This window comes from Amblyomma maculatum, chromosome 1, assembly GCF_055883805.1.
Source record: "Amblyomma maculatum isolate TAMU_Amacu chromosome 1, ASM5588380v1, whole genome shotgun sequence".
In the NCBI taxonomy this organism is placed as follows: domain Eukaryota; kingdom Metazoa; phylum Arthropoda; class Arachnida; order Ixodida; family Ixodidae; genus Amblyomma; species Amblyomma maculatum.
The window spans coordinates 68,143,972-68,170,087 of record NC_139344.1 but is presented as its reverse complement, the minus strand read 5'-3'; the positions used below and the strand labels follow the sequence as shown (position 1 = coordinate 68,170,087).

The 26,116-nt window shown below is 47.0% G+C and overlaps 1 protein-coding gene across 1 annotated transcript in view; it reads right to left on the bottom strand.

Annotated features, from left to right (window-relative positions):
* The window catches only part of LOC146202729 (transforming growth factor beta regulator 1), a 61,070-nt gene that overhangs the window by 3,266 nt on the left and 31,688 nt on the right, over positions 1 to 26,116 (bottom strand). Inside the window, exon 4 of the mRNA XM_084588282.1 lies at positions 14,797 to 15,004. Within this exon, the coding sequence (XP_084444408.1) occupies positions 14,815 to 15,004 (190 nt within the window). The 3' untranslated portion in view covers positions 14,797 to 14,814. The remainder of the gene's footprint in view (positions 1 to 14,796; positions 15,005 to 26,116) is intronic.

The window sequence follows — 26,116 nt, the reverse complement described above, 5'->3', positions numbered from 1 at the left end:
TGGCAAACTTCTTGAATACAAAAAATAAAAAAAGCAAATAATGCTTTCACTTTGCCCAACTAGGTCTAGCAGGGTTAAACCTCAGCCATTTTCCTTGCCTCCCACACTCCACTGTGTATAAATGAGCAAAATAATGTTATTCCTTTAGCATGTACCATGTTGAGATAGTTTAATAATTAGTGCATTGTTTCAGTTACTGGTGATCGAACATTTCAGGAAATTTGAGTCATAGTACTTCCTGATACTTCGAAATGGTGAAGCGGTGTAGCTGGCCTAAGGAAGAAAAAATGAAGGCCTACCATTCCGAATAGGCCTGATCGTGGTCAACACCATGATTTAACACATTACGTGTTTGAAAATGGGTCAGACCTCCCATTCTCATAGCAGCCGCAAAAGTTTAACATGGTTTCTTTGATAATTTCTTAATATTTCTGCCTCTGATTGTTTCTTTACATGTGAAAGAGTAAGGAGTAAGGTCAAGGTTGCTCAGACAAAACAACACAAGTATTTTTTAAAAGAAAATTGCTGCTTTTTAATGTGCTTGTACCCATGAAGACTACAAAAATCTAAATTGCAATGTAAAAATGAGGAACAAGATAACATAGCTAAATGAACATAGTTCAAGTATTAGTTCCAGTTCTGAAGCAATATGAAAGATCTGATCCACTACAAAGACCTTTGTTATGAAAGGACAGTATGTGATACAACCGTGCTTAACTGTTGAAAACATAAAACTACCTCAAAATTACTGTCATTTTAAAAACAAATACTGCAGTGAAAACTATCCTAATTATTCACTGAAAATAGAGAATACTCTCAAAAGATTGCATTGCCATTACTGGCAACAGCTCAAGTCAAATCACACACTGCAAGATGTGATGTGTCAATACCAGGAATCATGTATGCAGAAGGTAGTTGGTAGAGATTCGCAGTCATCAAACAGATGAGTGATTACACTAAGACTTTTCAAAACTTTTAGCTGGCCTTCTCAATGCAAGGATCATTTACAAGAACAGTAATTTTCTGTGCATCTCTAGGCAGCAATTGTCAGCCTATTTTCCCTGTTATTACAAAGCTCCACTATTTTTACATTTGCACAGTAACAAATCTCCTTTTGGAAAGGTTGCTAGTGATAAAAAGTATTACACCCATATAAAAAATTGTTTTAAGAAAGCTTAACCCACTAAAAACTGTAGGATCTTTAAGGGCACAGGGTAGGCCCTATAACGTCCATGAATTTTAGCTATGTTTTTTACCCTTTTCCATAGGATCTACTAAGTGTAAAGCTGTCACACTGGTATCATTGCAATTACCCCTTTGTGCTCTTTTTACTTAACTAAAACCATTGCTTAGTAGAAGGTTTTATTTTTGATGAGCCTTTTACTTGACCCCAAAAATAGGTAACAAATATCCTGTGCAACAATATTCTCCGAGCTGATTTTCATAATTCTAGTTCTGCAGACTCATCCTTTACCTTAAGAGTAAATACAATAGTAGAGTCTTTAATGCATCATTGGCACATGATAGCCGCAGCTGCTAATATGCCATAACACTCCATATAACTAACTGCTTTTTCATTCCAAGAATTTTTTTTTTAATAAGTCTTGTTTAAGTACTTTTGTGGGGACAGGAAGGCACTGTATCTGTTTCACGTTTTGCTGGACACCTACACCTCAATTGTAAAGGCACAGTATCTGTCACAGCTATCAATGGACATTTTGAATCTCGCCGTAAGTGAAGGGATGCCATCTCAACTACACGGCTCTTTTTCTACCACGCTCCAAACACTACTGACAAAACACAAGCTGAAAACGAGGTACGATGATGGCTTTTCAACCGAACAAGATGTATACGTTCTCATGTAATAATGATTCTTGCACTTGCGGTTAACAGGTCATTTGTTGAGATGATTTGTTTTCCGATAACCTGCTTCGAAGTAAAAATGCACTTCACTACAAAGTAACATGCAACAAGTGCATTATGCAGAAAATTGAGAAGGAAATGAGATGCTCATTAAAATACAAATTAAAGAAGCAAACAGTCTATGAGTCCTAGGTAAATGTATGGGGATATCATTATCATTATTATTTATTTATTACTGTTTTGTAGTTGAGCTTGACCAGAATTAGTTTTGTGATAATTTAAGGGGAAAGAATACAAATGCAAAGCAGAAGGAAAAACAATGCACCAATGGTGGCGCATTGTTTTTCCTTCCACTTTGCATCTATATTCTTTCTCCCTAAAATTATCACAAGACTAATTCTGGTCAAGACGGACTACAAAACAGTAATAAATAAATAAATAAATAAATAAATAAATAAATAAATAAATAAATAAATAAATAAATATCCCCATACATTTACCCTGAACTCGTAGACTGTTTGCTCCTTTATTATGCAACAAGTGCAGTTTGATATGCGATTTTAATAGCCAGGTATTCATCTCCACAGTCACTATTTCTGTTGTTTATTTTCTCCATTTACATCTGGGCCTCTTTTGTGATCAGCTGTGCAGTCCTTTTCCCAGAAGGAAAAAGAAAGGGCCAGTGCTGGTCCGCTCCAGGCAACCATAGCACCATACAACAACCCTGATGAAACAGCAAGTGATATGAAAATGTTTGTCTGAGCAATCCTGCCATAACTAAATGTGGGTACTGTATGTACTTGGATGTTCTCACTATTTAAAGACGAATCAGCATATATTATTCAGTATGCTCACTAAAGAATTAGACCCATTTGTGTTCTGTGTCTTCCCATAGAGGCATTTCGTTTTCCTTCACAATCAATGCATGGATAACACCAGAAAGTGGCCCTTAGCTCATATGTGCACACTATCAACAGCAAGATTTTGAAGAATAAGAATCCATGGAATACAGCAGCTACAATATGCAGTCTAGCCCGGTTATAGCAAAGCCACTTATAGTGAAATACCGGTTATAACGAAGGAAGTTCAATTTCCCATTCCCATTTTTTTAATTTTCAATATAATTTGGGACCAGCTTTAACAAAGTAAATAATCGCACGTCAGCAGATATAGCGAAGTGCTTTTGTACCAAATGAAAAATAGTGTATCAATCTGAGACTTTTATGCCTTAGGCAAATTTTTGTGTGAAAATAAGGATAAAATTTGGTTGGTGGCCGCATTCGCGGTTTCGTCTGCACTCCCACGAAGCGAAAGGTAGCTTCACTGCATAACTTGGTTTGCCGTCTTTGTGATGCGGTGTCCCGTCATGCCGTCAAGTCGGCTGTGCGGGAGGTAAAAAAATAATAAAACGCAATTTTTTATGACGTCACGAAGCAGCAGTTGACGTGGCGAATCGTGGTTCTTGAATTTCTCACCTCTCGGTTCTGAGTCTGGGAGATGGAAGGGAGAAATCATCATGGAAGAGAGAGAGAGAGAGAAGCGAGAGTGTTTCCTCGTGGAACTTTCGTGGATCTTTGTCTGCGCTGCTCTTGCAGACACCATTACGCCTTCCTGCCTTGTTCTGCTTCTTACCTTTAATATCTCGTGGCCCCTGACTTTGGTTGGACAATTTTTAAACAACGGACCTACTCAGTTATTCCCTTCCTCGAACCTGACCCTTCGATTTCTCAGCAATGTTGAGTCTCGTGAGCCCCAGCACCTCAACAGGCAAGCGAAAAGTGTTGTCTTTGAAGAAAAAGCGTGCAATTCTGGACGAAGTAAGCTGAAACATAAAGAAGAGTGATATTGCATGGAAGTATGAAATCGCAGTCCACACTCTTAATGATAATCAAGAACAGCAGCGAGATTGACGTCATTTTCGACGATGGTGTTGGCAGCGGTGACCGAATGAGAATCCAGTGCGCCACACGTTGACATAGAAGCTGCACTGTACAGGTGGTTCTTGGATGCCCAATAAAAAAACACATCCCGCTCAGTGGACCGATCATGCTGGTGAAGACTAAGCACTTGGGCTTCACTCTCGATCACGATGACTTCCAGCCGGGAAATGAGTGGTTCCAGAGATTCAAGAAGAGACACAATATTATAACAGTTGTTACACAGAAACAACTACTGTGGCCGCTGAGTGAGAGCACCGAGACAGCTGAACCAGCGCACGAGGGCACCAGGAACGGGGCCCACACCTGAAAGTCGTCTGCTTCGTCCCATTGTGCTCCTTCTTCTAGCTCTAATGCACGTGTAAATATTAGGTGTATAAACATTGTTGGGGAGGAAGCGTCCGTTGACGAGGGATCACTCCAGCAGTGGATGGCCAAGCATTGCGATCGGAATCATGCGTATTCCGACAAGGACATCTACAATGCAGACGAAACAGATTTGTTCTTCCAACCTCTCGTGGCCAGGACAGACAAATGCATAGGAGGAAAAGCCAGCAAAAACTGGATCACAGTGCTTATCTGCTCCAATATGGATGGCTCGCACAAGCGAGACTTGTTGGTCATTGGCGAAGCCAAGAAACGGCAAAGCCAAGAAACCGCGCAGGTGCTCTTTATGCCAGTGACTTACGAAAGCAATAAGAAAGCATGGATGATGAGAGACATTTTTGGCAAATGGCTTGTTGAATTCGACAAAGAGATGGTCCAGAGGAAGTGGAAGGTGCTGATGTTGCTTGACAGCTGCACCATGTATCACATCAATGCACACTTGATCACTGTCTAGATTTTGCCCCTGCCTCCAACAACTACTACCAAACTGCAACCCATGGACCAGTGGTTTATTGCTAACTTCAATGTCCACTACCAGCGTCATGTGATTGATGCTCGCTCTGCCAACAATGTGGTCGCGATGAAGGTCCTGTTTGTGAAAGCCATCTATATGCAAGCGGAGCCTGGAGCAACGTCAAGCACCGGACTATCACTCACTGCTTTAAGAAAGCTGGCTCCTCTCGTAGCAGCAGCGCGGACACAGCGCCTGCCAAAGACGAAGCTATCATAGTTGACATCACTGAAACAGCTGATGGTGCCGCCACGACGGCCTGCTTAGAGCAGCTATGGGAGTCCGCTACAGAGTTGGACCTTGTAACCTCCAGGTCCGTCCCAAATGGACTTCATTTTCACTGAACACGAACTTGCTGCCACGGAGAACTTCATGATTGACGAAGTTGCCGGGAGCATCATGGAAGGGACGGATAGCGCCTTCGAGAGCGACTACGACGATACTGGTTGCACCCTTAAGCCGGTGACCTCCGCAGAGGCAATCGCAGCTGTTGACACACACTCAGGATGTTCCTCGGGGGTGCAGAGTAGACCTTCGGTTCGCAGTTGGACGGTATGGAGGTCGCAATCCTGAAGATCGCACTTGCAAAACGGGTTCATTGAACACTGAACCAGTTCGTACAGCGACGATAAAACAATTTACTCAAATTTGTGTCTTTTTTTCATACTCCAGATACAACGAAATAGCAGATATAGCGAAGTGATTTCCAATTCCCGCCGACTTCGTTACAACTAGGCTAGACTGTGAAAGTGGCATTCTATATCAGGCAGTGTTGTGAGAATCCAACTGCATTATGGCCAGCAAGGGCTGATTAGCATAGACTCCATGCTTCCAGAACCACTGCTTTGGCATTACTCGTTCCAGCAACTGTTATACACGAGCCCGCGAATGAAAAAGAATCACTACTTCGAGTAAAATCACGCTGAAGCAGCACAACATAAAGTGCATATTTCAAGTAAATTTCACCATACAGTTTAGTTCCCTAAAAACAAAATGGTAGAAAGCTTTCTTTTGTTGCCAAATGAACATTAAGAATGTCTCTAAACCTGGAGAAAATCAGTGTACCTGTTTTGTGATGTCTTTTCAACGCAAAAGAACTACACTTTGCAGACAGTTGTAAAATGGGGCATGGTTGGTCATTATCCAGGTTTTGACAATGTCACTGTTTGTCTTGAAGAAAATTGCTAACATGCAAGTGACATCAAACCCTGTCTAGGAACAAAAAAGTAAATTTCAGACTGTGAAAAAAAAAAAATTCCGTGACCACAAGTACAGTTATACAGGGCTTATTAAGACACAAAGAGAAAAATGCAAAGTCACTGAAAACGATGTAAGTACAGTAAAAATGATTTTTGTTGGAGAGAGAGAGAGAGGAACAACTTTTATTGCCAATAGAATAATAATTAAGGCATGTCGGCCTCGCGTGGCCCCCAGGTGGGGGCGACGCTCTGGGCCCATGAGACAAGCGCAAGCTCAGTCTTCTTGTCTGAGTGCGTAAGAAGTTGGTCCCAGCTCTCCTTGGAGGGAGCTGGCAGTAAAGTACGAGGGGGTGGTCTTCCCCTGCATCCCCAAAGGGTGTGCGTCAATGTGGCCGTTACTGCACAGTCGCAATTGGGGCATATTGGGTCGTAGTCCCCATCCGTAATGAGTGCCAATCTCGAATAGCTGAGAATAGAATTTGTTTGAAGTTTAAGCAGCATGGTGGCCTGCACTCTGTCAAAGTCAGGATGGGGAGGCGGGAAGCATCGTCTCGTCTCTCTGTGTAGAATGGTGATTTCGGCAGAAGTCAAGGGGGCGAAGGCCTCTGGATCCGCCCGCCCCGTTTGTTAGACCTCGGGCTATTCGGTAGACCCCTTCGTTCCCAGAGTTCTCCACGTGGGCGGGTACTCAGACTAAGTGGATTGTATGATCGGGAGTGCGGCCGCGGAGTATGTGTGCGGCGGTTGGGCAGATAAGGTCTTTCGAATAATTTTGTATCACACGTTTAGAGTCACTAAGGACTGTGTGCGTACGTGGGTCGGCGATGGCCAACACTATCACAGTTTCCTCCGCCGCGGTGGGAGAGGTAGTGCTAACCGTGGCAGCAGTAACAAGTGTGGAGTGTGGTGTGGCTACGCATGCGACATAGATATTGTTACTTTGTCTCAATACATCCACTTAGCATGCGTGGTCGTCTGTAAGGTAAGTGGTGTCAAGTGTCTCGGTGTGCGTCGTGGCGCCCAGCCAGCACATTCTTGGGAATGGGTTTCACCGTGAGGCGGCTGTAGACGCCTATAGGAAGGGGGAGCTGCGTGATATGTATCCATAGGAGTTACATGAAGGCAGTCAAGTATAAGGCGACCATATCTGATGCGTGAGAGGCGGTGAATTTGAGCGATTTTATGTGCTTCGATGAGTTCTGCAAGAGTGTTATAGACGCCCAGGTGCAGCAGTCGCTGTGTACTAACATAGTGGGGCAGTCCTAGTGCTGCCTTATATACGGAACAGATTACGCTCTCCACTGCTGCCACATCCTTGTGGCGTAGGTGGTAGTAAGGGAAGGCATAAACAATGCTGCTAATTAGAAAAGCCTGGGTTATCCTACAAAGTTTCTCCTCTTTCATGCCTCGGCGGCGAGTGGCAATGCACCGTATGAGGCCGTTAATTTGATGGGCTGTAGACCGGAGACGTTTGATAGCCTCCGTGTTTAGGATGTTATTCTGCACCATCATACCGAGGACACGGATGGTCGGGACTGAAGGTATGGGAATCTTATCCAGGTGGAGCGCGATCGGTTCAGGTAAGCGTTGGATGGGCCGACGCACCCTTCTGTCTCTGGTTATCAGTAATTCTGATTTCGTGGACGAGCAAGAAAGACCATTGGCTCGGACAAAGGCCTGGACAGTGTCAATTGCCATTTGAGGGGAGGTCTCTATGTCCCCGTCCGAGCCAGAGTTTGTCCAGATGCTAATGTCGTCTGCACACAGCGAGTGTTTGACGTGGTATGGCATCGAGGCGTGGTGGGAGGCCTCGCATTGTTGTATTGAAGAGGAACGGGGATAATGCTACTCCCTGCGGTGTGCCACGAGTGCCCAGCGTGATTTTATCGCTACGAAGGTCTCCAATATGAAGCTCAGCTGTGCGATTGTGGAGAAAATTAGCAATGTAAGTATAGGTGCGGGTGCCGACATTCATTTGTGAGAGGTTGGTTAATATGGATGCATGCGACACGTTGTCGAACGCTTTGCTGACGTCAAGGTCTAAGATGGTGCGTGTAGCCCAGATGGGATCTGGATCGAGTATATCATGTTAGAGTTGTCACATTACGTCTTGGGTGGAAAGGCCAGCGCGGAAGCCAATCATAGTGGGAGGAAAGAGGTTGTGTTTATCAGTGTGTGCGTGAAGGCAATTAAGGATGACTTGTTCCATAACCTTGCCCAAACAGGACGTGAGTAATATAGGCCGGAGATTGCCCAGCTCCAGCTTCTTGCCTGGTTTGGGTATGAAAATGACCTTGGCATGTTTCCATGTGTGTGGTAGATTACAGTCATGCCAGTGGTGATTGAAAAGGTCCGTAATTGCCTCGATTGAGTGATCATCGAGGTTACGGAGCATTTTATTGGTAATGCGGTCGACACCTGCGGCCGCAGTGGTCTTAATGTGATTCAGAGCAGCACGAACCTCTGCTACTGTGATGTCACAGTCCATGTCCGGGTTCTGGGTGCCCATGTAACCAGAGGGGAGAGGGATATCGGTAGAGGTATTGATATATTTGTCCCGCAGAGTATTGAGAAGTTCGTCATTTGTGCCCTGAAAAGGATGTACGACGCGGGTAAGATTTTTTTGTGAAGCGGATTTGGTTTGGGCAGGGTCTAGCAGATGTTTGAGCAAGAACCACGGGTTCTTGCATCCTAACTGCCCACTGAGGCGGTCGCAGAGCTGATGCCATTGCTCTTGACTTAAATGGGTTGAATATGACTCGATCTCGCGTTCCGAAACCCGAAATACCGAAACGCGTCCCAGTTGACGTGTGTAATCGTGCGGCGGGGGACCTTACAATGTGTAGCTGTAAAAGTAGTGCTCAGAATATAATGGTCGCTACCAAGTTTCAAACCAAGGTTCTCCCAGTGGGCGTTCGGGATGTTACGAGCGAATGTGAGATCTGGGCAAGTGTCTTGCATTACGCTGTTGCCGAAATGGGTGGGTTGATCGGGATCGAGGAGTAAAGTGAGGCCCAGCATTTGAGCCGTCTCCCAGACCTTGGCTCCCTTATGGCCACAAGCATTTCTGTACCCTCATTCTGCAAGCGGTGCGTTAAAGTCTCCAAGTACAAGGAGCATTCCCGTTTGGGCTGTCATGCAGGCCTTTCTAAGTAGAATGGTTACACGCGTGCTTTTGTCACTGGGGGCGCTACAGACGTTAAGAATGTACAGCGGAATCTGGGCACGAGTGTTTGGGAGGACCTGCACGAAAGTGTGTGGGACATCGGGGTAGTCTAATTCGAGCTGGTTGGCTGTGAGATTTCGATGAACGAGAATGGCGGTTTGAAGGCATTGGCCCTGTGCTACTTGCTGATTATATGCCGTGTAGCTAGTGAGTGTATATTTCCTGAAGCGCGACAATGTGGGGAGTTTGCAGCTGGGCCTGCAGGGTATGCTCCAGGGCCTGCCACTTAGCCCTGAAGCCCCTACAGTTCCACTGCCACACTGTAATGGGGGAGTTAGCCATCGCGTTTACCGTACGGCTCGAGGAGCTGCGATAGCGCTACTGGTGATTTGAGAATGCCGTCAGCACGTTTGCTCGCGGCCGCACTCTCAGACATGGCACCAGTAATGGTGGGGAGAGGAGTTAGTGGGGGTAGAACATTTTGTATGATAGGAAGAAGTCGATGCTCCCGAGAGCGTATATAGCCTGGCTGTAAGGTTCTGTATGCTAGCCGCCATTGTAGCACAGTTTTCAACGAGACGTTCGATGGTAGGGGTGAAACGCTGAAAGGAGTCTTCAATCTTAGATATTGGAGCATCAATAGCGTCAAATTTGGCCTCTGCGTCCGAAAGGGCAGAAGGTGCTTTGCGCTTGTTGCGCCTAGGCTGATCAGCATCTGTAGTAGAGTTGCTCACAGGGCCAAGGGCTTGAGCGCGAGCCACCTGCTGTGATAGTACTTTAGACATTGTATATGCAAATTCAAGGCCATGAATTTTGGCGTTTGCTTTTTCTAGTTGAAGCTGAAGGTCTTTGATCTATCTGCCAGCTTCGTTACCTGTGAGTCGGGCTGTGGCGATGTGGAGCTTGAGGGAGTGTGCCAGGCGACTTGTTTGATGGGCTTGGTCTCGGGCCTAGACCGGAAGTTGGCCCGAGGACTGCGTGCAACAGAGGAGCGGCTGCTACTGCGAGCACTGTCGCTGCCAAGCGGAGGGAAAGAGTCATCTCGTGGAGGCTTTCGGTCTCGTCTGCGTTCACGGGGGCGGGATTGGCATTCCTGTCTTGCTGAGGTGGAGTTAGTGTCCACGGTGGAACCGGTGCTCTTCGATCGGCCTTCCTGTTCTGCTGAGGTGTAGTCAGTGTCCACGGTCGATGCGGTGCTCTTCGATTGGCCAGAATGCTTGAACCGATACTTGCAGCTGCGGCTGCCGGTTGGATGTGCTTTCTTGCATACTATGCATGTGACTGCACAAGCGGGTGGCTGATCAGCTAGAGAGGGCTCATGAGCAGCTCCACAGTGACGGCAAGCGTTCCGTCATGGGAGGGGGCAGACGTCGGCCCTGTGGCCGAGCTTGCGGCAGTTGAAACAGGCCTCTGGGCGCTCCTTGAAGGGGATGACCTCAAAGGTGAAACCAAGGAACCTCAGGTGGCGAGGCAGCTTGCTGTTGCCAACGGTGACGACGAAATGTCGAGTGCGCCCCATGCAACGAGTGGTGACAATGGGAATGTCTGGGTTGCAGGCTCGAAGTTCTGTCAGAATTTCAGCGTTAGCCTCATGGCTGTGGGCTCTGTATATGATGCCTCGGACAGAGTCGTCCGGTGTGGGAACATATGTGGCCACCAGGGCGGTGACAGAGTTGAGAGTAATACTCTTAATTTTGGTTTATAGACGCGCCCGGTCAGTGTCCGGTGTGCTTACCGTTACTGTGTTATTTGTTGGATGGATACGGACTTGATCAACCGTAACTGCAAGGTGCTTGTCAATTTTGTTGGAGCACTGGTGTTATAACAGATAACACTTTCATGAAACAAAAAATTACTGTATGCCTCTACTCACTACAACACAAGGTATTACAAAATATATAGGTGTGTGCAAATATTCAAAATTTCGAACACGAATTGAATATATTTGTTATTCGAGTTGTACTCATCCTTGCAAAAGTGATACTCGAAATTTCAGAATATTTGATCAAATTACTGAATACACAAAACATTTCCGAATTCACCGCGGTTTTTCTCACACTACATGTTTCACTGCAATGCTTGACCGCGTGGGCGGTACAATGAAGCATCCTCAAAATGCGACAGGGCTGTTTTGTGAAGAAGGCCTTCCCAGCAGCATGCACAAAGAGAAGCACTCGACGAAGCCAGGAAAGAAACATCTTTCGTATTTCGGTGTCATCTTGAATGCAGGCAATCATCATACAGGTATTTATCAGATAAACAATTTTCATAAATTTTTTCAGGCCCATTCGATAATTTGAGATTTCAGTTAATTTGGACATTTTTTCTCGTCGGACATGTTTTCTGCCTTTTCTGGTCCCTTTAAGGCTGAACTAACGAGTTTATTGCATTCAGCAGCAATATGACAGCTCCACATGATTCCATGCAGGTCCTTCTTGTACAAAAATTTGGTATAAAGCGGAATCCTGTATAAAATTTATACTGTTTTTTTTTTTTTTTTTTTTCAGTAGGGACACACTTTTGTGCAGCTGTAGTTTAATTTTATTTGAAAATACCATGTGCATTCTGAAATAAAGAAGATGAGCAGTGTAGGTTATTTTATAATTTTCCATTTTTTCCCACTGAACAGAGATCTTCATTATTCGTATTCAAAATAATTTTTTTTTCCCCATATTTGTATTCGATTCGCATATGAAAATTACAATTTTCGCACCCCACAAAAAAGAAAATGTAAGCATCCAAAGTGTCCTTAATATACACGTATTAATATACGTAATGATATGGAGTACGCTATGGCAATAAGAACTTATCAACTATTACTAACGAGTATTAGGAAGCATGTTATATGCACAGTCAATCCTGGATACATTGAACTTGTAGGGGGTCCCGAAATAGTTCGATATGTTCATAATTCAGTGTATAAAACATGCCAACGGAGGAGCTTCTCTGTAGCCAAGTGCAGATACAGCGCACCCATGCTAGCGATGCGCAGCAGTACACAGTGCTTTAGGAAAAGCCACTGCCAATAATAATAGTGAAGCAGTATAGTAAAAACCATTTATTCAAAAAAAAAAGAAGAGTTAGAAGGTAAGAGGTTGGTCGGTCCTTCAGTCTGGGACTTCACTGGCTTAAGCCACTGTCCAAGATTTCCCAATCAAGGATCCTTGGGTTGGACCATGAGGTTGGAGCTGGACATGGCCACCACCCAATCCCCTCACACTGGGTTAGCTTTACGGGGTATCATAAAATGTTTAATGCTTTTAGTTGTACACTATAAATGCAGTAATACTTAAATTAAATATATAGAGTACAATTGGTTTCTATGTCGCCTTCAGCAGCGAAGCAGGCCACGAGAGAACCGGTGCCAGTCGTCGACCAGTTAGGCTTGCTTCACCACGACAAGTGGATTGATCACCGGCTTCTCCACACAACAGTGTTGTTGCTTCGAAAACGAGCACGCCACACCAAGAGCCGCCTTAGAACTTGACGCTTATCTCATCATATTCTTTTAGAGCGTTAGTGCTGCCAGCGGATGACCAAGGCCGCGCACAGTTACAGTGGCTAGAATATACTGGCTAGTGTGCCGTGCAGTGGCAGTTTCCCATGGAAAGGTGTGGCGCTGTTTACAATAACTGCCACCAGCCGCCAATTGAGCACATTGTGCACAGTGAGCATGCTAAGGCATCATCAGCATCATTGTAAATCAACACACATTCGGTATAAAAGTTTTTATATCTTATTTTTATATTTTTTGCTTGGCTATAATCTAGAACTTTACAATTTTTTGCTACAAAGGGAAACGGCCATATCAGCCTCAGTCCTCAGCAGATGACCTCGCTTAGCAGACGCTTAGCCAGCGTTGCAGTGTGCATGAGTGCGTAATTTCGTTGCTGCATGTCACTTCTCTGGTGCATGTCTTATGCAATGTGCATTCATTTGTGACAGTGATTACCCACCGGAATGCCGCATTGCAAGAATGTTCACATAAAGTAGCCTTGCAAAGAACGGCATGTTTTGCATCGATGTGCTGCAGTGGATGTCTTTCAAGCAGCGAAAATGTGTCTTTGTTCATAGCCCTGGTTGACGCTGCATGACTTGCAAGTGCGGTAAAGGCTTAATTAAGTGGGCAGATGGAAGATGCAGATATGCCAAAGAAGGCTCTCGCGATTCTGTTGAGAGCACCTCGGCCAACTTCTTAGCAGACATGCAGACTCCTAAAGCCGGTGTAAAAACCTTCCGCACACTTGTAGTCCGCAGCGCCCTTATGCGGGAGCTGCTGGCAGTCATTTCTGTCGGTGCCACCTCGGCGCTCTCGGTCAGCACACTAGGCGGTGGTATAATCTAGACACTGTAGCTCAGCCCACCTGGCTCCATGCATGAAAAGTGATCATGGCAATGTTATTAGGAGAAGCACCCCATACAGGGGCGCTGCGCGCAATACGATACTGTCACTATCATCAGGTGGCAATATACCAAATGTCATGCAGACCTGGAATTTGATAAACACGAACACTGCTACACTTTTGCACGGGATTTTCAAGCGAAGATTCTGGGAGTTTAATATGAGCAATAATAAGTGGTGGAGGTGAGACTTTATCCCCTTGCTGCCTTGTGCCCTGCCTCTCGCTGGAGCTACGTTCTGGTCGCTGTTTAGTACCTTCCACCATCGTTATGTCTACCAAGAGTACCTACGAACCGGCCGGACCCTCAACCTCGGCTGCACCACCCTCTCAGACTGTACCCAGCACCTCCACCCCTTGTGAAAAAAAGCCAAGTCGAGACGGCAAAGCAAGGGATGCTGTGTCTGGCGTTTATTCCAATGGGCAACCGAAGTATGTGCTACCGGCAGCACCACCACGGGATGATGATGATGATGGTATGTACACGTGAAAGTAGAAGATCCATGGAAGGCTCACAATATCCAGGTTCAATATAAATGGGACTGACTGTATTTCACTAACACTTTCCAGTCATGAGCACAAATGGACCCAAGTACCCACTGCACCTTCTCTATAGAACTCGCAAGAAAATTTGGAACAGCAGGAGCGTGCTCGGTTATATTTTGGCCATACCTTCAACAACAGCCAATATCCTCCCTACAATAATGCTCCATTAAGATTCTTAGGTTTCAAAAAGTAAATGACAAACAAAACAAATAAATAACCAAACAGACTATGAACTCTTCCAAAGTAGAGCTCGACAAAATAGATCAGCCATGCGCTTATGAAGAAATGTGAATGGCTTCTATGGTTGCCAAACAGAATATACACAGCAACTCCCTAGAAACCTCAAAATAAATGTGCATGATTCGTAACAATATACAATAGAATGTGCACACTGTGACAGATGATAGTTATTTACATTTGAGTAATGACGAGAACAGTAATCATGTGGACCTTTCCATCCTAAATTTTGTTCAGCAGATGTTTTTAGAATAGGCAGTAACGCATGCCCACACTATCAGTAAGGTTGCCAAAGCTTGCACCATGCCGCAGGAAACTGAGGACCCATGCGCTGTTCCTACCACACCACTGTTACTCCCAGATTTCTCCGACACTCTCACTGCGTCAATAATAAGGCTGTCCATTCTGATTTTGAAAGACTACAAAGGGACAATGAACTAGCATGAAGACAAAAATGTAAAGCAATGAGAAATGCCAGCTTGTTTCTTTGCGATTACTGCGCAACTCTCAATTCTATATTTTAACGAATCATTGGAGAAATTCAACTCACCACTAGTCCTTGGTGTCCCTACATAGCGTCCAGTGGCTCCTGCTTGATATGTACACCTGAGGGCAGGCTGGGTTCCGATGCAGCAGCGGCGGCAGCTAGTCGAGGTTGAAGGCATAGCTGCCGAAATGCAGCGTAGCTCAGGTAGGGGTCACTGTCAAGCCGCTCAGTTTCATCCGTTGCACTGCGCGACACCTCAAAACGTACCCATCTGCCAACAAAAAACACATGCACAACAGACTAAGTAACAGCACTATACTGATTCATTTGTCAAAGATAGAAACCAATCTTAGGGCTCAGTCGTAACGTCATGCAGACTGCAAGACATAAAAGTAAACCCCATTTGATGCGAAAAAGCTATGGCAGCCATCCTTCAAGACAAACTTGAAGAGACCAGAAAAATTGTTCGTCAAATCAGAAAATATGTGAGCATGCTAGCTGGTTCCAAGAATGTTACATAAAAATGAATAAAGCAGTCTGCCTGACAGGATAATCGCAAGATAAAGCATGTACTGCACTGCGCATGAAGTGTGCTAAAGAATGATAATATGAAACAACCTCACAATCTCCTATTTCCATTTTTTTCACTGTCACTCTTATCTCACTTCCTCCAACAACAGCTGCTAATTTTTTGCGCTCTATTTTTGTTTTGTTTTTTTGCTTTCAATGCATGACATACTCTCACTTATCTCACTCCTGCCGGTGCTGGTGCCTGGCCTCAGTGTGCTGCAATAATAGATGCTGTGACACAGCGTCAGTTGAAAATGAAACCCTGGAGCTTCTAAGCCTTAAGTCAAGTAACACATTCATTTTGCACATACACGCCATTTTGCACATACACATGCGCGCAATACCAACATCTGACAATGTCAGATCTCTGTGCCAGCTGTACCAAGGTGCCCTGCCTTTTTCACACCGACAACAACCACCCTCCCAACCCCCTCTAAAAGAGTACACTCCCGCAAGACGGCATCACCACAGCTTTACACAGAAGTATGCACAAGCCATCTTGTGGGGATGTGTTTCCTTGCATAGAATTTATTTTTCTTTAAGGATGCCGTTTCATAAGGTTATTATGGCTCACAATTACGTTGCAAGTTACCTTTAACCAAAGGAGATGCAGAACAGTTCATTTTAAGTGCTTTTTTTTTTTTCTACATGGAGCCCAGGAAGCCAATCAAATGCTCTCACATTTTTCACCCTATCAGAAAATGAGACTCCACTGTAGTCAGTTCAAGGCACCCTTTCAAGGACAGCTGAAATAGCACATCTATAAATGCAGCAAACATTAATTGGGATAAAACAGAAAAAACAGCAAATTCCAGTTTTGCCGGTATTTCTTACAGCTCTCTTAAGTGCCTCAAGGAATATTTCATTTCAGTGAACAAAATCTTTTTCTCTTTCAAACTTTTGCTTCATGAACTACATCATGGTACCTGGCTAAGTGCACATTGCTTGCTAAATAGTACAGCTTAAGTATACCGATCAGCAATGTAATAGCAATATTTAGACTGTCTGCCACAGCTACACAGCCGAGATTATCAATTGATTGCAAAGTAGATACATCCACATAACTAATAAAGCACCACTGTGTTTGGGAAACTGCAGCCTTTAGTACCCTCACAGGCAAAAGTACCAGCTAAAGGAGCTAACAAGATAAGTCTAGCTAAATACACAAATATAGTGCTAATTGCTGAAACTTTTTCAAGAACTACCAGTGTTAACAAATATAAACGTTTAACATCTGGAATTTGATAACACTTCAATACTAAGTATGCCTAGGTTTTGTTTATTTTCACTTCAGCAAACTTTTTCACATCTTGGTGGTGGCCGCGGGTTCGATACGATCTGACACTGGATCTCTGCAGCGGCCGTCACCTCGGAACCGTCACAATGACAACCGACGCGGCTCCATCTGCCTCCGCAACTCCGACTGTCGTCGTAGCCCACCCCCGTGACCCTGGTCCATTCTGCGGTACAGATGAGGTCGATGTCGAGAACTGGCTTTCGCTTTATGAGCGTGTTAGCCAGTGTTAGCTTATGCTGGCCAATGTCACCTTCTATCTCACTGGCAAGGCACGCGTGTGGTTCGAAACGCCGAAACAGATATTCCCTCCTGGGATGTTTGCAAACAAAAACTCTGTGACCTGTTCGGAAAGCCTGTTAGCCGTCAACTCGCCGCCAAGAGGGACCTCGCCACTCGGGCCCAGACATCTACTGAGCCTTATATCACCTATATCCAAGATGTTTTGGCCCTGTGCCGAAAGGTTGATAAAGACATGACATAACCTGATACGGTGGGGCACATTCTCAAAGGCATAGCCGACGATGCCTTCAATCTTCTACTCTGTCGGGACTGTTCTACGGTTGACTCCGTTCTGCAGGTTTGTCGATGTTTCGAGCAGGCCAAACACTGATGCATTGCACATCACTTTGACCGGCTCCCCAACACCACCCCTAGCTCCACGTGCGAGGACCTGCCGACCCTAAGGCAGCCTTAAAACGTGACCCGCATCGTGCATAGTGAACTGGAAGCGCTCGCTCCTGCTGCATCCAACCCGCCCTTCTCGGACAGCAACCTAGCGATTATATCTCTCATTCAAGCCGTCATCCGTCAAGAGGTTGCCAATTTGGCGTCCCCTGTAGCCGCACTGTGGAACACCAGAATTCGAGCCCCGTCCCTCCCATGGTTGCTTCCGCTACACCCCGCAACACTTACACACCCCGCTACCAATACCACAATCCTGATGAGTGGCGCACCCCTGACGATCAGCTGATCTGTTTCCCGTGCTCGTGTATTGGCCACATCTCTCGCCACTGCCGCAGCCGCTGGTCTTCACTACCTCGACGTTTCACTTACAATGACCGCTACTCCGACTACGGCCACCGTCGTTTCTCGCCTCGTTATGAGCAGCCCCTCACAGAGACTCAGCCTCCTCCTGTGTCCAGTAGCTCCACTTCCCCGCCAGCCCACCGTTCCGTTCACCTCTTCCTCGCCGCAGTTCCTCACCGTCCTCCGCCGGCCGTTCATGAAAAACTAGCTAATGCAGCTTCCGGAGGTGACGCTGCATTAGTATCCCGACATGGAAATTCTGTACTGCCCATTTCTTCGCTCTGTAACCTCTTCTCCCTGTTCGTGGATGGTGTTCCTGTCTCTGCCCTCATTGACACTGGCACCCAAGTCTCGATCATGAGCTCATCTTTTTGCAGCCGCCTCAAGAAAGTACAGATCCCTGCCGCTTCGTCCACGGTTCGTTTAGCCGATGGCAGTACTGATGCCATCAGTGGCCAGTGCACTGCCCGAGTCACGTTACCCTATATGCATCAGTGGCAAATCCATTACCTACGAGAGAAGCCACCTATTCCTTGGAGTTGTCATTGACAGAAACCTTTCATGGAGTTCTCATCTCCGAGAAATGAGAAGCAAACTTGTAGCGATTGTCCAAGTTCTCTCCTTCCTCGGGGGAAAGTCCTGGGGCACACCAGTGCACTCGATGCTCCAACTGTACCGGTTACTGTTTCTGGGCTACCTGCGATACAGCTTCCCCATATTTAATAACATTAGAAGAACGAACCTCAGGACCCTTCGAAGTCTGCAAGCTCAAGCTCTTCGTATACGCCTTGGACTTCCCAAATGTGTCTCAACAGCTGCGACTGTTCTTGTCGCTCGGGATCATCCTGTTACCACACATATTGCTGATGACATAATGAGAACGCATATTCGGCACCTAACCAGGGTCAATAGTCATCATCTAGCAACCCTTCCAATAGTTAGGCCAAGCACTGCATTCGCCAAAGTTATAGAAGCCCATCGCACCTACAGTCGAACCTCGATATATCGAACACGGATATATCGAATTATTGATTATATCGAACACTTTCTATATCACCCGGAAAATCGCATGCATTTTTAATTTTTTATTTCGAACGGCGTCGGTTGCCAAATGGATAAATCGAACTCTGCCACCCCAAACCATGTGCACTCTGTTGACAGGAGGCGAGCTTTCCCTCAACGCCCTCGAAGATAGCGGCGGCGCGATGGGCGTTCCCGACTGCTGCGCACGATCGCTGCATACATCGGTCGCGCCGAGGGCGCCATTTGAACATAGCGGCGTATGCACGCGGCGGCTTGGCCGGGCTAGGGTGGCCAGCCTGATTTAGTTTGTCAACGACTAACCGCGTCTCGGCGCCATAGAAAAAGAGATTGGTAAAGAGCGGTCACTCGGCGAAAACTGGCCCCAGGAAATGACGCGCGACTTTTTGCGCTGCCGCTGATTGATGGATGGCGGCACCAACGTGCGCATGCGCGGACGTGCGCACGACGGCACTCGCTGCAACGGTAGCCCGCCGGAGCACTAGCAGACGACAAGAAGTTTTCGAAGGGCGCGGTTTTGCGCTCGTGCCTCGCCGCGCTTGTGTGGCACAGACCTCTTGTGGGCTGCTGCGCGGAACGACGACAAGGTGAGCAACGTTTTTTGCTTAACTACGCTGCATTTCAAGCAGTTTACGCTGACCATGCCGGCCGGGGCCAATCAGTTTCGCAGCTCGTGAACAGGCGCGCAGGCTGTTCAGGCGCAGTTCGTTACGGCGTAACTCTAGCGGTTCCCAACCACGGCAAGGTGTAATATGTTGTGTTCCCGGGAAACAGCTTCATTTCGAACAGTTTAGCTCGTCACGCTTGACAAAGTGGCATGTGAAGGCACCAAGGCAGGCCGTTGTGCCAAAATGGCGTGTTCGCCGGCCGGTGCGGCCATGCTGGCGCAGTTTGCTGAACGGCTAGTTTTGCTAAGTGTCGCGTTTAGCAGAGCAACGGTAAAGTGAGAAACGTTTCATTGTTGACTTTCTTGTCAAACTGTGCAGTATTTCAGGCAATTTAGCTCAGTACGGCGGCGACTGCGCTTCACAAAGTCGAACGTGAAGGCCAAGCTAACAGGCATGACAAGGCGTGCAGACCGCCGCAGTGACGTGACATGGCGATTTTGCGAACGGCTAGTTTTGTGTGGTGTCGCGTTTAACAGGGCAACCGCAAGGTGTGAAACGTTTCATTCTTGTCAAACTGCGAGGCATTTCGGGCAGTTTAGCTCAGCACGGTGGTCTGCGCTTCACAAAGTCGCGTATGAAGGGCAAGCCAACATGGCGTGCCCGCCGGCCGCGGTTTTGCGAACGGCTAGTTTTGCGTGGTGTCGCGTTGCATGTAACGGGACGGGACAACGTTAAAGTGAGAAATGTTTTTCATGCAGCAAGCTTCATTGCTTCAGCTGTTCAGTGCTCTTGAGGAATGTTGTTAGTTTAGTGGCTGGTATTTCACTCACTGTAGAAATGCATTTTCAGATAGGTTCGGTTAGCCTGCATTTCCTGACCTCTACGTTGCAACAGTAGCTTTTGTATCAATTTTACGAATCACAGCTTTTCTGTTCTGGACCATAACTGCTGCTCACCAAGTCTTCAGTACGCACCCACATGCACAGTTGTGTGCGCGGTGCAGTGGCCTTACATTTCATTGCAACCTTCTGCATCATGTTCGTTCCTTTTCCAACAGCACTGAATGGACCCACGGACTGCAGCCGAAGCGCGGCAGATGCGACGAGTGAACGGAGTGGCCTTCCAAGCGTCAGTACTTCTCTCTGCCCTGAACAATACAAGTTACCCTTGCTAAGGTAGCCGCGACTGAGACTGTGTAGTTTATGTATAATGCCTGTTTTGTTACATATCATTTGCCATAATTTGGAAATCAACGTTACGCTATTTTTTGTCTCTACCTAAGTGCTGTTTCTCGCCTTGTGTATTTTTATATTTCTGTATTTTGCACATCGCCTAATGTGTGCCAAGTTTTGTCAATGCATCCGTCTACATCTGTTGCGTCTCTTGTGTGTTTTATATGTGGCAAAATAAATGTTCATTTCACAAAGCACTTGGCGTCTTTTCTGCAATACTGTTTTGCAAAGGCTGTGGCGCTGCTGCGTTGATGGCCAGTTTAGAGAACTGGAAATATATTTTTTATGTTATGCATGCTGAACATAAATAGAAACACTAGCAGACCGTGTAAAACCAAAATAATGCACCAAAAGGGGCAGGGAAGGGCGCAGCGCATGCTAGCATTCAAATAATGCGCCTTTCAGCAAGACCGGAAGTAGTTGCCGCCGGCCGCTTGGTGCACTACAATCAAATGGGCCGCTGGGCCCTATGGGAGTGTCCGCTCTTTACCAATCTCTTTCTCTATGTCGGCGCCGCCACTTGAGCTGCGCCAGTCGTTGTTATCGTGTGTGGCCTAGGCAGCCTAGGTGGCCTAGGCCTGTCACGGCGTGGCCGGTGTTGTGATGGCTGCAAACGCGAAGAAGCGGACGACCCTGACATTTGCTGCGAAATTGGAAGTGATCCGCAGCGTTGAAAATGGTGAAAAAAAGTCAAGCGTCGCCGAAGCTTTCAGCATACCGAGGAGCACTTTGAGCACTCTGCTGAAAAACAAGAGTGACATAAAGGCCAAGGCGGAACAAAACCAGCACTCAGGCGCGCGGCGGGTGCACAAAGCTGCCTTTGAAGACGTTGAGAAGGCGCTGCACAAATGGTTCATCGACGCAAGGGCCCGGAATATTCCTGTATCGGGACCGATGATACAACAGAAGGCCAAGAACTTTGCGTTCATTCTTGGTGCCGAGAACTTCAATGCCAGCAGCGGTTGGCTGCAACGTTTTAAGGCCCGCTTTAACACTGTCGGGAAGACAGTCTCGGGGGAAAGTGAGGACGCCAATGAAGGCGAGATCAAGAAGTGGCTTGAAGAAGAGTGGCCAAAGATTCTCGTCAAGTATGAGCCCAATCAGATATTCAATGCTGACGAGACGGGCCTGTTCTGGCAAATGCTTCCGCGACAAACGCTCGACACGCGCGGAGACAAGTGCCACGGCGGCAAGCAAGGCAAGGCTCGTATTACAGTTCTGTTGGCTGCGAATATGGACGGCAGCACGAAGCTGCGGCCACTTGTCATAGGCAAGTTCCAAACCCCGAGATGCATGCGCAACTGCCCCAGTGTTCCGGTGACATACGCATGGAACAAGAAATCGTGGATGACTCGGGAGATATCCCAAAAATGGTTGAAGGCATGGGACTCGGAGCTGGCGCGTCAAGGCCGGACGGTTTGCCTCATCGTTGACAATTGCACAGCACACCACACTGATGTCCAGCTGAGCAACACTGAAATTAAGTTTTTGCCGCCGAACACGACGTCGAAGCTGCAACCATTGGACCAGGGCATTATTCGCGCTTTCAAATCCATTTATAAATGTCGGCTGATCGACATTTTGCTTCTCAAGCTGCGGATGGGCCAAGAGCTAAAGATAGACCTTTTGGGTGCCATTCAAATGCTGAAAGCCTCGTGGGACAGCGTCAAGCAGTCGACAGTAGTTCACTGCTTTCGGCATGCGGGTTTTGTAAGCCGCATTGAAGAAGCTTCCGAGCAAGCAACTGAAGAATCAGCGTTGGACGACGGCACAGAGGAAGAATGCCAGCTCGAGGAAACCTGGAGCCAGTTGGAGCGCTTTGTCGGTGCTGAGCCACACAGCACGTGCATTGATGACTTCGTTTGTGGTGATGACAGCACCGGAACAGTGGCGGAGTTGACAGATGTAGAGATTGCTGCGGAAGTTACTGCTGAGCGGCCAAACAAAGATGCTGCCGAGGTTGATCCTGTAAGCGCTGCCCCGCTCCCGACTGCAACTGAGGCTGTCGCTGCTTTGGACCTTGTACGCCGCTACTGCGGCACAATAGAAGGCGCTGGACTATCGCTTGTGGACTGTTTAGACTACGTTGAGGACGCCGTGGTTAAGCACGCGGTTGCCAATTTGAAGCAAGCTACGCTGCTACAGTACTTTAAGCCAAAGGAATAAATACTTTGTTTGAAACTTCAAGTGAGTATTTATTGCGCCACTGTGCCACAATTGGTTCATTGATTGATTTGTACTAGTTTTTGACGCGTTTTCTACGTGATTTTGTATATCGAATTCCAGCTATATCGAACTATTTTGCAATCACCGCGCTGTTCGATATATCGAGGTTCGACTGTATATTCCTTCGCAGTTCACCCCCGCTTTAAGACCACGCTCCCCCATATGAAGCCTACATGAACCAAAGAAACAAATTAAAATTCTTGGAATTATGAAGAAAGACGGAATGTCATCACTTGCTCTCTTAAACAACTGACATTGGACTATCTGCACTTCAAACATCAAAATCGCATACATGTCTAAACAGATGGCTCAGTTAATCTAACCAGTTCCGTGGGGTCTGTGGTCATACCAGCCCCCCCCCATGTCAATCCATATAAAGGTTAAAACATCATACCTCACGTCTTCAACTGGTGCTAAACTAGCTGCTCTACGTGCGGCAGTTAAATTCATTTACGAAGAACGTCCACATTACCGGACTACAGATTCTAAAGCAGCCCTTCAAGGCCTGCAAGCAGCACTATGCCGCAGGTGACATGAACAACTCATTGGAGAGATCCGCCAGCTGTACCACGATGCAGTATTGAAAATCACAATATTATTTTTCAGAGGCTGCCAGGACACTGCGGCATCAAGGGAAACCACCAGGCGGACGAGGCTGCCCGTTCTGCCCACAGTGATAGCGTTCCAGTTAAAATCCCCATAATGAGGGCTGATGCCGCATGTGCCCTACACTGTTTAGTCCTGGAGATCACAATTTCAGCGTGGAATACGGGGGAGTTTAGCAACCGCCACCACTGGGCACTGGATCCTGAACTGCGCCTCCGCCTTCCCCATCAGATTGCTCATTGAGAAGCAACGTTGCTGTGCCGTTTATGGCTCCATGTTGCGTTCACAAACAAGTATGCTTTCAGGATTGGAACTGCTGACAGTCCTGCCCGTGAAAATTGTGGCTGTGAAGAGACAATGGAACCTCTCTTATGTGAATGCCCTGCATTTCTGAGTGAAAGACATAAGCTGCGTTGTGCGCTGTACTGCCTCGATCTCGCCCTTTAACGGCGGATAAGATTTTTGGTCCATGGCCACGGCAGTCGATCGCCTTTAACCCTTTCACTGTCACGAACGTACCGGTACGTATTCGCGTTTCCTCCCCGCAGTGTCAATAACGTACCCGTACGTATTCTATCTTGCGTTCAAATCTTCGCGCCTCACCGTAAAGCTACCGCGCTTGGACTTGCTCCGCCATCTGTTGAATCTTTCTACAAGCTGATATGCGCGCTCCGCGCCGAGATACCACATATATGGAAGAGTATGGTGCGACCGCGCCCGCCCGTTCTTTGCTCGTGGGAGGGGGCGTGGTCGCTCCGTGACACTACTCTCTCGAGCGAGCGATCCTTCAGCGCGCGCGCGCGGTTATGGGTTCAAAGTTTGTTCTGCCATCTGCGGCAGGTTTTGAGGTTTTTATTTTTATTCTTTGTCGCGCTTCCGCTACGGCGTGGCAAGTTCAGGGCTGCACGCGGTTGCCTCTCTCTGACTGACATATGACTCGATTGCTGCATTCGCTCTCTCCACGCGCCCTCGCTTGAGGACAGCTTGCCGTTAGCAGCAGCAGCACACGAGTGTTTTAGCCTCTTTCCATCTTTTTCTCTTTCGACTTCACTACGCACCGTTTCTCTCCCGTGTGCTGGCCACTGAATGTGCGCCCTCCACGCGCGCTTACTTTCGGATGGCGGACCGCGCGGGTCCTTCGACGGCTGACTGGAGCGATGGCTCTTCGGGTTCTGATTACCAGCCAAGCTCGGATTCAGACTCTGACAGCGTCTCATCGGAGGAAGGGGTTAGTTCCTCGTCATCAGATTTGGATATTGCAACGGCGGGGCCATCATCCCGGAAGCGTGCATGGCAAACCGAAACTATATGGAAAAAAGGCGATTTCACGCCGAAGTTGTTTCCTTTCGACGCGTTGCGTTCCGGACCGTCCGCTAGCGCAACTCTTCAGCCAGATGCGCAAGAAGTTGATTATTTCAAGCTGTTTTTTGATGAGTCGATTGTTTTGCACATCGCTAGCGAAACGAACAGATTCGCGCGAGTGAAGACAACCGCACCAGGACTGGCGCGCACATCGCGGCTGAAAGCTTGGGTGGAAACAAGTGTGCCAGAAATGTACTGTTTTCTTGCGGTCGTTTTGCTGATGGGCCTGGTCAGAAAGAATGCCTTGCAAGACTATTGGAGTACTGACCCTATGTTGCAGACACCATATTTTGCAACAATTTTTTCATTCAACCGGTTCGCGCTCCTCCTGCGGCTCCTGCATCTGAGCGACTCCACAGATATTGCTCCACAGATATTGCCGATCGACTGAGAACGGTGCGGCCATTTATCGAAGCAATTCAGAGCAAGCTAGGCAGTCTACTAATTCCCCACCAAGACGTTTGCATTGATGAGTCTATGATGCCATGGAAAGGGCGGCTGTCATTTCGGCAATACATTCCTTCAAAGAGGCACCGCTTTGGCATCAAGTTGTTTGTTTTGTGCGACGTCAAAACCGGCTACATATTGAAATTCGTTAAGTATACTGGTGCCACAACAAAAATGACCATGGTCACAGATTTGGGATTTTCTGGCTCTATCGTCCTCGAGCTACTGGAAGGCTACCTCGGAAAAGGACATTCGCTATTTGTGGACAATTGGTATAGTAGTCCTGCATTATTCAACTGCCTTCAAGACAAAAAAACTAAAGCATGTGGAACTTTTCGGTGCAACAGAAAGGGACTTCCAACTTTCTCAAAAAAGATGAAAAAAGGCGAAGTGGAGTCATTTCACACCAAGACGCTTCTTGCGCTCAAATGGCATGACAAGAGGGATGCACATGTCCTAACGTCAATGCATGATGCACATCTGGAAGACACAGGGAAAGTGGATAGAGTAACAGGGGAGAAGAAGTGGAAGCCCGCATGTGTCCTCGAATACAATATGAAGATGGGATTAGTGGACAAGACTGACATGATGATGAGTTTCTCGGAAAGTATTAGGAAGACCCTCAAGTGGTACAAAAAGATTTTTTTTTCATATCATGAACATGTGCCTCCTCAATGCTTTCATCCTGTGGTGCGAAAATGGTGGACGCAAAACATTCGGTGAATTCCGATTGAATGTCGTTTACCAACTCATTCAAGAGTTTCATACTGCTAGGAGTGGAGGTAGGAAACGGAGTGGTGATGACCTGACAAGGCTTACGGCACGACACTTTCCCCAGATGGTTCCTCAAAGCGAAGCGAAGGGGAGCCGCACTCAACGGAGGTGTCACGTCTGTTGGAACACTGTTCGAGGGCAAAAGAAAAGGAAAGACACTCGTGTCATGTGCCCTGTGTGCGACAAGGGATTGT